The sequence below is a fragment of the Anastrepha obliqua genome, chromosome 4 (genome assembly GCF_027943255.1).
Source record: "Anastrepha obliqua isolate idAnaObli1 chromosome 4, idAnaObli1_1.0, whole genome shotgun sequence".
Lineage (NCBI taxonomy): Eukaryota > Metazoa > Arthropoda > Insecta > Diptera > Tephritidae > Anastrepha > Anastrepha obliqua.
In genome coordinates, this window is record NC_072895.1 from 21,306,339 (window position 1) to 21,321,042 (window position 14,704).

The window sequence follows — 14,704 nt, forward strand, 5'->3', positions numbered from 1 at the left end:
CTCAACCAAAACCGCCTCTGCGAGAGGACTGCCCTAGTAGCGTAGGATCTAAAAGAGGCTTTCGACACAGTCAGCCACGTCACGCTACTAGATGATATTTTATAGTCGACACCCCCGCCAGGGCTGAAGAGGTGGACCGCGAACTACCTGAGTGGTCGGCATTCGTCAGTGCTATTTTGAGACCAAATCTCAAAACAGAGGAAAATAAGGCAAGGAGTTCCGCAGGGTGGTGTCCTTTCATCATTGCTGGTCTCCTACGCCGACGATTCCATGATAATGGCGTCGGGCAATGACATTGATGGCATGTACGTCAAAGTGAACGATTAATTCACCGATCGCTTTCTAACTGCGAGGAATATACAACTTTCCCCCACAAAGTCCACAGCGCCCCTCTTTACCACCTGGACAAAGGAGGTCAAACTGCAACTCAAAGTCAAAGTCGATGACACAGCAATCTGTTTACAATCCCAAAATTTTGGATGTAACCTTTGACAGTTTGCGCTCCTTCTCTCAACCGCAATTGCCTCTAAAGAAAGACAAAGAAATGTTGCTATCGAAATTTAAGGCAATAAGTTGGACGGTTTTAAACTATGCTGCGCCTGTCTGGTCGCCTGGAACCAATGATTCGCAGTGGACGAAGCTACAGACTTGTCAAAACACTGCCGTTAGGACTGCGACAGTCTACTTATGTCCCCATTACAACATCTGCATGACGAGGACCATAATAAACTGCTCAGCAAGCAGTTCCTGTTAGGGTGTTACCACAGGTCCCAGCCATGCAGACACCTGCTTGAGTCTGAGCCACCTCCCAGATATGTCAGGAGGCACCTCCTTAATTACGGCAACGCGACCTAGGACAAAACAGAATTACTGGATCGGAGAGTGTACAGACAGACAATTAACGACATTAAACGGGAGACTCTTACCACCTTCTTAAGTTCCCAACCCCCAAATGCCGACATCGGAGTCAACCACCATACATTGCAGACGAGGAGCTCCAACTTCACCGAGAGTCCCGCGTAACCTTGGCACAATTACGTTCTGGATTCCTTAGCAGGTTAAAGTCCTACCTATCCAGAATTGACCCCGACATACTAAACATATGTCCTGCATGGGAAGGCACCCCGCACGACACTAACCACCTTTTCACATGCCCCGTCAAACCCACTCATCTAACACCCCTCTCCCTCTGGACCCAACCTGTCGAAACATGGTGTTTCCTCGGCCTGCCGTTAGATGAGCTAGACCAAGACGACCGGTGATTTACACTGGATTGGTAGGGCAAAGTTACTGCAAAGATAACAACATGCGTAACGATGTAATGCTTGCCCTTTTAAATAAAGGGTTTTTAATAGGAGGTGTTACTTTGATATTCAAAGAAAAATGCTATTTTTTAATATAAATGATCGGATGTTTATTTCATTATAAAGAGGAAGGTATGCCGTTAATAGTGGAAAATAACATCAGGCAAATGACCACCACGACCACGCTTGCAGGACAATACCCTTTTCATGAAATTTTCCATAGGGTCCAAGGGCTGCCGTCCCAGTAAACTAGCCCTGTATAGTAAACCGTTTATCATGTACTCTGCATTTATATTCTATTTGCATAGACATCGTTACTTTGTCAAAGAGAGAGGCGACTTCGAAAATATAACTCAAAACTTAACTACAATACTTAGAGATTTGCTTTACTCAGAGTTTTAGTTCACACTGAGTGAGTGATATATCTGACTGTCGGGTTAGAGTGAACTCAGCAGCTGAGTTTTCTTGGCTCAGAGGTTTTTATAGCACTACCGCTCTCAACTGTCGAAGTCTTCGTCTGAGAATGGGTGCTCATTTCGCTTAACGCTGTGTCAGATGCAACGAAAACGGGCCTAAATTTGTTGTGTTTTCAATCTCAGAATGTACTCTTACTGAACAAATGAAATTGCAAACAAGTTATTGGACAACGTACTCATCATTTTCGTTGATTCAAACAGTTGAATGTGTTTACATCTCCATTTGTCCTGCCTACCGTGAGAATGAGGAGGCGATGAAACACTTGTTGTGCATCTGCCTAGCCTTTGAGTGGAGACGAGTATCTTAGTTCTCTAACTTCCTGAGCGCGTTTTCGTGCTGTTGTTGTTTATTTGCCACAAAAAGCAATAAAAGTTGGGCAAAACGAATTGAGTATTCAAAGTCCTTTCAAGCAGTCTTCAAAGTGCCAACATATGATGCATTTTTGATTTTTGTTTTATAGTAGCAGAGCTGATAGTGTCACGCTCATAAGAATCAAAAGTTTGATTGGTGATGCTGTGCTAATTGAAAAGACATAACTATTCCCCCCAATTCTTGGATAATATTCTTCAGCAAAGAGAAATTCTGCACACAATTCCACTAAATAAGTAAAAATTCCATTGCACGTTGAGATTAGGTACCAACTTTCCATAGAAACAGAAGCAGAAATGGAAATAGAAATAGAAATATTTTATGTAGTAAACCAAAAAATTTGCAAATGGGCAGGCAAAGGCAAGCGAGTAGCGTCAGACATTGTAAACGACTAGAAAAAATTGCAAAGTGAAAAACGCAAAGTCGAAACCTGAAAAAAGCATACATATGGAAATATTTTCTCACAAAAATGCAACAATAAAAGTTGAATGAAAATGGAATGGAATGTACAAGGAAAAGCAAGAGTGTGAGATAATGGAAGTCATTCAAACGTTCATTCTCAACTTAACCCCCAATAGACGAAAACTCATAAATCAACAGCATACGCCACAAAAACTGGCGTTGCACAGTGCAACGTCACCATAAAAATCATGGGCAAAGTAGAGAAGTGATCATAGTTTTTGGATGTTTGGCGCTTAAAAGAAAAAAATATTAATTTAAAAAAACGTTGAATATTATTTGGCGAAAATGCGAAAATCTAAGCCAGGCTGCTGAACTTGTGCATGGTGTTTATGGTGCCGATAATGTAACAATTGTGGTTTCATCGATTCCGTTCAGGCATTTTTGATGTTAAACAAAATGTTTTTATTTTAATATCGATAAAATCACAGAAATAATTGAAGTTGACCGGCTGTTAGTAGTCCTAGCATCGCCCATTTGCAGAAAAATTCTACGCAAAAATAATGGATTTATTTTATTTTTTATTTTATTTTATAAAGGTTTACATAACAATAAAATAATTATACAAACTGAAAGTAGTGCAGCGCTAGCATCGGAGGCTTTCGGCTGGAATAATGGATTTATTTTCCCAAAGTTAATATTATCGGGCCACTTTTGAATATTCCCGAAGACTTGGTTCTCTGGAAACTTTCCTTGTCCCGAGAGACAAATCCTCCAACTATAAATTCCTCGAGAGAAGATTTCCGAGTATATTTTTGCCTTGAAAGAGCTTCTCATAAAAAACCATCTGAGGCGTAAAACTGTAGGTCCTTCCCGAAAAGGATGCGAATTATTGCGAGACGCTTGTCCACCGGTGTGCACAAAAGCCCAACACCAAATTTGCGCTCCTTTACATGACAGCTGTAGTAGACGTCACCAGGTCCAATGGTCTTCTTGTCTTGCCTCGTCCATCGCATCTTTAAAATAGCGGCGACGTCAGCCTTTACTCTTACAAGGACATCAACCAGCCGGAAAATTTGTAGAATTTATAAAATCTTTTTATAAATCTTGTAGAAAATTTGAAACCTGAATTATTTTGATATTTGTTATAGATTGAACTATATTTTTGTACAAAAAATAATTGAAATTGAAAAATAAATAAGTAAATAGTCAAAACATGTTGCAGAGGTGCTTCTGTAATAATTGCTAATAAAACTGGCCAAAATTGCATTTTTTATCTGATGATTGAGGTTTTTAATTTGACGTCGCTGATTCTTAATATACCCTCAATTAATTTGTGACACCTCTTGTTTATGAGATATAGCTTTCGTTAATAATTCATTAATTTTTGTTTGCTCGTTTGCTGGAAAATTAAAAAAAAGGGGTTTCGACACCATTATTAATTGACAATTGAGACTTACAAAAACTACTTTGGTCACCCGAAGGAAATGAAAAATAAGTATTGAATGCCTCAAAAGGCATGCAAAACATGCGTTGAGTTTTCACGCCTGTGGACAAATAGGAAAAGGAATAGATTTAGGTACGAAACTGCTATGGTCTGGAAGGAACCCGCGAACCACCACGACGATTGTTATTTTTGGTTGGTTAACATAACTGGCATTAATCGGAAAAATCGAGCCAAATATATATATATATATATAATTCGCGGTTACACCCTTTTTGGGTGTTTGGCCGAGCTCCTCCTCCTATTTGGGGTGTGCGTCTTGATGTTGTTCCACAAATGGAGGGACCTACAGTTTCAAGCCGACTCCGAACGGCAGATATTTTTATGAGGAGCTTTTTCATGGCAGAAATACACTCGGAGGCTTGCCATTGCCTGCCAAGGGGCGACCGCTATTAGAAAAATCTTTTTCTTAATTTTGGTGTTTGACCGAGATTCGAACCTATTTTCTCTCTGTGAATTCCGAATGGTAGTCGCGCACCAACCCATTCGGCTACGGCGGCCGCCAAATATCCTTGCATACAGTCAGCATATAGACGTGTTTTAAGCCCTAAGATATCACCAGAACCACAAGCTGGTCCATCATAGGAGGTTAGGTTAGGTTAAATGGCTGCCCTAGCTAAAGGGCTCACTTGGACAAATGTTAAGAAATTCGTCCGTTGTCCATCATAGGAGAAGCCTCTGCCTTTAAAGGCGAATACTGACTGTAGGGATAGAGACTTTGAATATGACCTGGAAACGCCAAGACGATTCAACCAAGATGATTTAAACGAGCTTATCAGACACTTGGATCTATCAAAGTCTGCTTCTGAACTTTTGGCTTCTAAGCTAAAAGAAAGAAACTTAGTAACAAAGTAAACTAAAATTTCTTATTACCGCACAAGAGAACAAAATCTTCAGAAATATTTTGCTGAAGAAGATGACTTTGTATTTTGTAAAGATATACCTGATTTAATGGCTACAATGGGATTACAAAATTCCACTTTTAATGAGTGGCGTTCATTGATGGACTCATCAAAACGGAGTCTAAAATGCATTCTCTTGCACAATGGGAATAAATGTGGACCGTTGCCTATTGCACATTCTACTAAAAAACAGAAGCATTTACAACTGTTACACAAAGTATCCCTGTTTGCTTTGCTTGTGGGACAGTAGAGCCAAAACACAACCTCAGATTAAAACAGATTGGCACACTCGAGAAGCGCTAGTTCCCGGTCAACAGAACGTGATAAGCCCACCTCTAGCATCAAAGGATCTTATAATTTTACCCCCATTACACACAAAACTAGGGCTTATGAAACAATTAGTAAACGATCTTGATAAAAACGGAAATTGTTTTCTTTTTCTATCCAAAAAGTTTCCAAAACTTAGTACAGAAAAGATAAAAGCGGGAATTTTTGATGATCCACAGATAAGATCTTTAATAAAAGACTTAAATTTCATTAACTTTATGGCAGAGATCGAGAAAAACGCATGGAATGAGTTTGTTCGGTTTGTTGAAAATTTTTTGCGAAATAAAAAAAAGTTCTGATTATTCCCAACACGTCGAAAAACTAAAGAGTCACCTTTAAAGCCTTGTTACCATGAGCCTCAAGTTGCACTTTCTTCATAATCACACTATTTCCCTGCCAATCTTGCGGATCTAAGCGAAGAACAAGGAGAGCCGTTCCACCAAGACTTTCGTACACTGGAGGAACGCTATCAAGGCTACTGGAACGCACACATGATGGCTGACTAATGTTGGAGTATTGAGAACAGTTGTTCTCTGCGTTCAGCTTGAAAAAGAAAATCAAACAAACGAAAGTTTTTTTTCAACTTGAAAACTAAATAAAATATGATTATCTTTAAATATTAGTGTTTTTTATAAAAGGACTTGTGTGTCGTTATTTTTCAACAAGTGCTGATGCTGACATTTCAGTTACAGATTTGAAATCCTCATAAAAAATTGGATTAAGATCAATGTCACAACCCAATCATCAGACAAGCTGTTGAGCAGTGTAATCATTTTCCGAAATCATTTTCAATCGACAATATTTTTACGCTACCAAACGAAAACTCTCATTTTCCTAATGGTTGGTTGGTTGGTTAGAGTGGTGATTCATCCAGAATCCAAATAGCGCTTCCGCACCATTTTGTTGCCACATCCTCGTTACCAACTTGTTTAACAGTTACTTACAGCAAGACTATGTCCAATCTGTGCGGTTTAGGAACCTTATTAGGCTGTTGACGTCTATGCCAGATAGTTGTTCGAGACTCTCGAAAAGCGGTTTGCCCAGGGTTAGCATTCTGTGCTTCCATAGGGCAGGGCATTCACAGAGGAAATGGAAGATTGTTTCCTTTTTCTGCGGTTGTTTACAACTATGACAGTATGTGTTGTGAGGGATGCCCATTTTGGCGGCTTGTTCTCCGATAGACCAGAAGCCTGTTATGACTGCCGTTAGTCTACAAGCGTACCGTCGTTTCATGTTTATCAATGTCGACGATTGCTTGAGGTTGTAGGTGGGCCATAACGCCCTGCTGGTTTTGCATTTCGTCTGGTCTCTCCATCTACAATCTGCGATTCGAAGGTATTTTAGGGAAATTGCATTCTTGACTGCACCTATTGGTGTGAGTACCGATTCTGCAGAAACGTTGTTCATGGCAGATCCCCTTCTTGCCAGTTCATCGGCTTTTTCGTTACCTTCTATGTTCCGGTGTCCCGGGACCCAAATTAAGGTTACTTTAGGGTTTTGGTTACCGTCGAGACAATGTAGTCAGTCTTCACCGAGATTAACTGAACTTGTCGCAACAATAGACTAGCGTGACCATAAGTTTTTTCTTTCCAGCGACCCGCTTCATTTAACTTAAATGCACTCATGGTTGCCGTCTTCTTTATATGTAGGTCTATTGGAATAACGTGTGTCAGTGCATTGAGAGCCTCTCTACGACAAGATCTTATTGCACCGACCATTATTGCACAGGCTGATCTTTGTATTCTGCCGAGTAATTTGGTATTGTACTCTCTCCCTAGAGCTTTCCACCAAACTACCGAGCCATACGATAGAATAGATCGTATAACCGCTTTATACAGCCATAATGTATGCTTAGGTTGAAGACCTCATCTTCTTCCAAGCATACGTTTACAGGCATATAAATCAATTTCTGTTTTCCTTACCCGTTCTTCGATATTTAATTTCCAGCTAAGCTTGGAATCCAGAATTACCCCTAAGTACTTTGCACTGGGTGAAAGTGAAAGAGTTTGTCCGTTGATATTTGGTAGGGTAAAAGTTGGTATTTTGTATCTGGTGGTAAAAAGCATAAGTTCTGTTCTACGCGGGTTTAAACTTAAGGGGGGAAGCTGGTCTAGAATTTTGAAAAAATCGAAAAATTTTTTTTTGTCTTAAAAGGTGCTTTAGGGTCTTAGAAATAATATACCAAATGAGGGATGCCAGCAAAAATGTCTAAATGCCCAAATTTTTCATTCGACGGCAGTGCTTCGCAGGTATGCCCCGAACGCTACTTACAACTTTAAACGCGTTTTTCTCGAAATCACTTTTTTTAAACTGGCCGAAGACATAACTCGAACAAATCTTTACCGATTCTTACGAAATTTTGACAATACATTCGAAATACCTTTCTCCGGAGACGTACGTAGGATTTTTTATTTATATTACATAGTTTTTTTTTTTAATCAACAATTTTATGTCGTTCTTTATAGTGAAAATTGTAACTTTTTGTTCAAACGTGCACCATTTCGCGAAAAAACAAAATATCGAAAAAATCCTACGTATGTACGTCTCTTTCTGTTGTTATATAGAAACTAAAAAAATTTTATTTTTTGATCCAGGACAAAAATTAAGGAGTTTACGTCTTCGGCAATGGACCCACTAGAAAAAAGGCGCCTTAGGAGAACTGCTGGACAGCGGCCATTTTGAAATTAATTCAGACGAAAAATTTTGTATTTGTACCATGAAAGCTATATTATTAAACCTATTTCACAGATTTTCGATTGATTCCTTTGTTGAGTCAAAATAAATTCATAAAATATGCCCATTTTTTGCGCTCTAGACCAGCTTCCCCCCTTAAGCCACATCCTGTGGCCCAAGAGTTAAGCTCGCCTTTGGATAATCCCACTGATCGTGTTGGGACACAGTCCTGACACCATTAGCACCACATCATCAGCGTACGCCACCACTTTTGCCCCACCTCTATTAAGTTTTATCAAGATTTTGCTGATCATACATAGCCAAAGAAGTGGAGATAATACTCCCCCCCCTGTGGAGTGCCCCTGTGGACCTTCTTAGTTATGTTGATATTACCCATATTAGCTTTGATGATCCTGGTTTCTAGCATAGAGATGACCCAGTTACTAATGCAACTGTCCACCTCTAGGTCTATCAACGCCCGTTGGATGGCATCTGTACTAACATTGTTGTATTACCTTTCCAATTATAATTCTGCATCTCTTAAATAACACCCTTTATGTACATATTTACCTACACATTTATTTCACATGCCCTAACATCTGACACCGACACTGTGGCAAAGGCGGGCGCATCTTCAGCTGTGTTGAAGAAAGTAAATCGAATATGTAGCAGATGCTAGACAAAATCCAAGATTTGGCAACAACTGGTGGCAAATGCTGTTTCTTTCACTTATGGGGCTGTTTATGGATGCATCAAATCCAAATGCAACAAAGCTCAGAAACTGAACAAAAAATATAATTCATGCATTATTTGTGCATTTATTATAAACAGATATGCGGATATGTATACACTTACGGTATTGTGCAGCACATATTGGCCAACAACAAATGGTGATTTATGCACCAAGTGTCCAGACCAGTTAAATGTTGCAGCCTCTGACATGCCATTTGCATTCGCTACTTTCGGTTTGCACATCTTTGGCCAAATTGGCCAGAGAAGGTGGAATTTACATAACTTAACATATCCTTTAGGGCTTTTCTATGCTTATCTTCATTTCAATGTGATTTCTGTTTTATGTTTATTTCTTTGCCATATTTTCTTGCTTTACGATACTCATAGTGAATACGTTAAAATTAAACCTTTATAGTGGCAACTAAAAAGTATCGAATACGCATTAGAGCTTCTTGCTTTGCGATAATAAATAATTGCACATAAGCGCATAATGTCCGAAAAACGGTAAAAGTTGTTCAGAAAAAATTGTATAAGCCCGTGAAACTATAGATTTTATATAATAATAATTCTGCATAGTTAGTTTTTTAATAATTAAGGGCAGTTGGCCTTCTACTCCTGCAAATCTATGTTCGGTAAAAAATGGGGACTCATTCGGCTCGACGCAGTGGTTTTGCCAATTTTGCCTGGTTTGGGGGGAAGCTCTTCAGAAGGACTATAATATCACTAAACTGCAGAGTGTGTAAAGGACTGCATGTATTGGCATCACCGGTGCATGTAAAATTTGCCCTAGTGCTGTCCTGAATGTCCTTTTGCACTTACTTCCCATCGACTTATACGTTATTTCCATCGGAGCTCAAAGTGCAATCAGGTTAAAGGATGTTGGCCTCTCGAGGCGACCTCTCAATGGACATATTAGCTTTTTCGGGCAGTTTACACCGTATTTCCCCGAACTTCGAACAGATCTCGCTATCCGCAAACTGGAGTTTAAGGGTCGTGCTAGGGCAATCTTTCCAAATGGGTAGGATTGGTTCGAGGGGAAAATGTGCATCGAAGCTTACACTGACGATTCCAAGTTGGAACCGGGAGTCGGAGCAGGGGTTTTCTCTAAACTCTGTTTCTTTCTGGTTATAATTACGATGTCATAGACACAAATTTGTGTAGATTTGCAAAAGACTGTGCCTCCGGGGTCTATATTAGCTATAACAGCTATAACAGCGTGTAGTACCAGCTTGAAAAGCAGTGATAAAAGCGCTTCTCCCTGGTTTACATTTGCGATGGTTGATGGCGTTCTCTTGGATTCTCACTTTTGCTCAAGTGTTTGTTAAAGTTATGCCAATCAGGCGAACTACTTTGCAAGGTGTGCCTAACATCTTTTAATGATGTTCAATATGATTTCAACTAAGTTTGTCCAACGCTTGTTTGAAGTCTCTAAAACGACAACAAAGCATAATTTTGTATTCGTGACATTTTTCAAATACCCGGTCAATGGTTGATCGCTCCGCCTTGAAGTCGCATTGATAGTCGCCGATAATTTTTCAGCATATTCATTTAGCTTAGTGTAGAGACTATTGCAAAATACTTTGTAGCAAGTAATCAGCAGCCTCTATAGTTTTCGTACTTAGTTTTATCACATTTTTTATGTATTTGATATGGGTATGATTGACACTTGGTGCTGTACGAATGGGCTATCGGCAAATCCCACCAAGACTGGCGTTGTCCTCTTCACCAGAAGGAGGAAGCTTGTTGGACTCTGCATAAGCGAAAAGGAGTCACAATCCATCTAGCCAAAGAAATTAAATATCTTGGAGTAATCCTCGATTGTAAACTCCTATGGAAATCACACGTTGAAACAAAGATATCCAAAGGACTGACAGTCTCCTGCCATTAAGTAAGTGTTTTTGGGAGCACGTGGAGTCTTTCTCCTAGCAAGGTCCTACACGGCTATGATAAGACCTATTACCACCTAGGCATCAGTGGTCTGGATGAGTAGACTCTCTCTCGTGGGAGTCAGGAGGACTAGTCTACAACCCACTGTGAGCATCTGTCGCGTCGGAGCTTTTCCGACTACTTCAGGCCCGGCTTTAGATGCTTTGATTAGTCTACCACCATTTGATGCTTTCATCCAAGGAGAGGCCTTGAAGGGCATCTGCAGGCTGAAACACAACGGGAATTGGTACGGCTCCTGTCCGGCGCTGGACAACAGAGTAGGCATGGAGTTCGATCCAACGATCCTCGCCATGCCCCTTGACTCCATGTCATCCAGAGTCGTGCTTGATACGAGTTACTGTGTGGTGCTACCAGAGGCTCAACTGTGGTCAAACTCAGAAAATGAGCCCGGCAGACACTGTTTTCGCATTTTCACGGATGGCTCCAGGATCGAGCACGGCTCCGGCTCTGGGGTCTACGTGGAATCCAGCGGGGAAAAACTGCAATTTGCCTTGGAACGTGTGTTTCAAGCGGAGGTGGCTGCTGTTCAAGCAGCGATGAACTTTGTTGTGGAAAACCGATGGAGAGACAGATCTATATGTGTCTGCAGCGACAGCCAAGCTGAGCTCATAGCCTTAGACAGCCCCCTAACCATATTAGGGGTAATCGAGTCCTGTAAATCCAGGCTGAACTATGCCGGTAAACATAAAAGCCTGATGCTAACATGGGTCCCGGTACACGTGGGTATCGTGGGTAACAAGACCTCTGACTCCTTCGCTAAGATGGGCTCTGAGGCTAACTTCTTTGACCCAGAGCCCGTTTTGCCAATCCCTTCTGCGGCCATCAAAGCCACGGTTAGCAAATGGGTTACTGCAAGCCACAAACGAGCTTGGCAGGCTGAGAGAGGCTGCATATGGACTAAACTGATGTTACCTGTCATGTCCAATCGACTGTCGCAAACCCTCCTGTCATTAAGCAGAAGGGACTGTAAGCAGCTGGTTGGACTGATGACGGGTCACTTTCTGTGGGCGAAGACATGGAAAGGGTGGGCATCTCAGACAGTGTACTCTGCCAAGCATGTGGATAGGAGGACGAGACGGCGGATCACTTCTGTGCGTTTGTCCGGCCTTCGCTAGAGTCAGGTTTTGGCACTGATGTGTTAGGAAGCCACCTCCTTGGCTCCTTGAATTTTTGGAGATTAGGAGATTTAAAATGAAAAAGGGAACCTGAGTGCAGTACAATAGACTTAATTGTGTCTGAGTGCTGTACTTGCTGGTCTGTTCCGACAAAAAAATATATATTGGTACAAGAATATTTTCTTCCCATCTGTAGGCAGTTTTTCTTGTAACCATATTCGTAATACCAATTGATGTATACATACATTTATAGAGCTACAGTTATTGCATAAGCAGGTTAAAAATGGCAGGCATGGGCTTAGCGAAATAAAAAATAAGCGAATAGCGCAACTTGCCTGAACAGATATGAAGTAAGTTATTTAGTTTGAATGAGACATTAAAATGAAATTAAATAGTATTATAAAATATTGTATTTGAGTGCATCCACATAAAAAGTACAATATTTTTGGTTGAATTTACTTTCACCCCATAAACAAAATTTCTCTCTCCATCAGCCACTCAACGTGCGTTTTGTCACTTCGTTTCGATGGCTAGCACTTAACCCAATTTTTATACTTTTTTACTATTTCTCTCCACCCTCTTCGAGCGTTTCATCATTGACTCTCGAAGCTAATCGTTGGTACTTCTATTAATTGCACTTTTGCTGTACATTTTAACTCGAGTGCCTGCTGCGAGCAATACAATGTTTTTCTATAGCAATACACTTATTTTCTCTTTTTTTTCTCTTTTTTATTAGCTCATTACATAAGCGAGAATTTTTTTTGCTTGATGCGATGCTTTTAATTAATTATTCTTTCATTCTGTTCAATTACTTGACAGATGCTTCACCTGGCTGCAAGGCGCCTGACATTCGCTTCACTGTCATACGACCGGAAACCACCACTGAGCAGCCGTATGCAAAATTCGAGACAACTCAGATATATTTGCCCGAGGACTTTACCACGTCCGATGCAGAGTTTGTTGAAAGGATTAACATAGATCTGACCGCCCGTCAGCCTGGCGTCAACGACAATAAGATGAGCGCTATCGTTAATCCCTACCAAGTCGATCTGGATGACCAGCACGGCCTGGCAGGGGTGCACGGTGCTGACGACACACTCGCCGCCATCGACGACGAGGAGGACGAGGCGGCCGACTCCGAAGATGGTACACGCAAACGCAACCAGAACCGCAAACTGAATAAGAAACGTCGTTCCGGCACAGGACGTCGTCGCCGTATTGAAAATGATAATGGACAAACACGCGGCCGTGGCAGCCGTTACAAGCGCCAGGTGATCCATCACGATCCGGACGCATCATCAGACACCGACAAGTGGGGAGGCAGTAAGTTAGCCGCCGAGGGTGATGTTTACTATGTACACATCGATGACATACTCGAATCGGGTACACCCAATGCTGAGCTCCGATTAAAACTGCATAAGTTGAAGCGCAAAAATAAAGCCAAGAATTCCACTTGTACCGACAATGGCAGCAAGGAGCAGTGCAAACAGGAATTGGCGAAGAAGAAGAAGAAAAAAGCAAACGTCGCAGATGTAACTAAACAGATTGGGGAGGAGAAGCAGGCGCGAAACAAAGAATCGAACGTAAAACAACATCATCGAAGACGCGGCGACAGTCATGAGGACAAGCGTGGTGAGCAGCGTATGCTGAAGGAAAATGCAAATCTCAATCTAAATTCACGATATCGACGCGCTACCATCGGTGAATCGAAGCTAATGGCCGATATGGCTGCGAGGGGTTCAGGCAACTACAATGATTTGGAAGCAAATGTGAATGCGGCGGAGAATAGCGACTTGGAAGCGACACAAATTGGGCGCGGCAATAGCAATAACAAAAACATAACCAATAATTACATTAAAATGAGTGATGAGCAGCTGCCGGGCGATGGCGATGTGCCGGCGGTGTATGGCAATGAGACGGGCGCAGAGGCGCTGCAGCGCGTCAAACGCAAGTCCGGCAAGACAACCGGCGCATTGAGTCGTCCCAAGGGCGGCGGAGATTCCAGCTCGAAGACGACAAGTCGCAAGGATAAGGGTGAGTACAAACATGACGTCGTCTTAAGCGGTTGGGGGTGGAGGCGGTTTGAACAAAGAGAACGATATGCGTCTTGATATTGTCCATTGTGAGCCGAATGAATGGCGTCTCTAATCTCTTCTTCATTGTCTCATTATTAGCATATTTTCTTATCATGCCATCCATCACTCATTGCACACTTTTTTCTGCTCATTTCTGAAGTGATTGTGGGTTGTTCATTATGTACAATTGTTTGGCAACCGTCAGATAGTGTGGCAACCGCAAATCACTTGGACACAAACTTGATCCCTTAATTTTAATGATACCACAAAACAATAGAAAGAAAAGAAAAGAAAGCATAGAGAATCGTAAAGGCAGGGGAGATATTATGTTTACCCATGCAAAGTACATTTGTTTTTTCAACTTTTTTCTAGCTTCAGAGTGATTGAGTCGCAACTGAGCGTTTGCTCATTGCTGACATCAGTTTGTTGCCCTATGATTTTCCTGCTACTTAAACTTGCATGTCGCACTGCTGCTCATTTGTGTCTTTCTGGTGGAATGAGTGTTAGGGTTAATGATTCATAAGTGGTATAAATATTTCCTTCCTTATGACTATTCTTACAAAGCTTATCCCACAGTTTATAAGCTCTGCATACAAAAATGTCGATACTGTTTTCGAAACGGTGTTAGAAATCTATTATAAAGGATCTTTCAAAAGTGGCGCCAGATGGTGTCTTTAGTGAATAGTTTCGAATAGTAGACGATACTTTTCTTATGTCATCTTTGACATTTGACAGTTGTGTAATTTTACACGATTAGAACAACGCGTTAAAATGATTGAAACTTCTGAAAATGGTCGACCTTTAAGAAAAATATATCGGTAAATTTGTGATTTTTTTGGTGGAAATAATATAATAGTCCGAATAAGTCGACAATTACAAA

General features: G+C 41.1%; 1 protein-coding gene across 3 annotated transcripts in view; it reads left to right on the forward strand.

The window, feature by feature from the left end:
- The window catches only part of LOC129245123 (locomotion-related protein Hikaru genki), a 57,152-nt gene that overhangs the window by 23,885 nt on the left and 18,563 nt on the right, over positions 1–14,704 (forward strand). For all 3 annotated transcript variants that reach the window (XM_054883122.1, XM_054883123.1, XM_054883124.1), the window contains exon 3: positions 12,569–13,783. In XM_054883122.1, the coding sequence (XP_054739097.1) occupies positions 12,569–13,783 (1,215 nt within the window). The remainder of the gene's footprint in view (positions 1–12,568; positions 13,784–14,704) is intronic.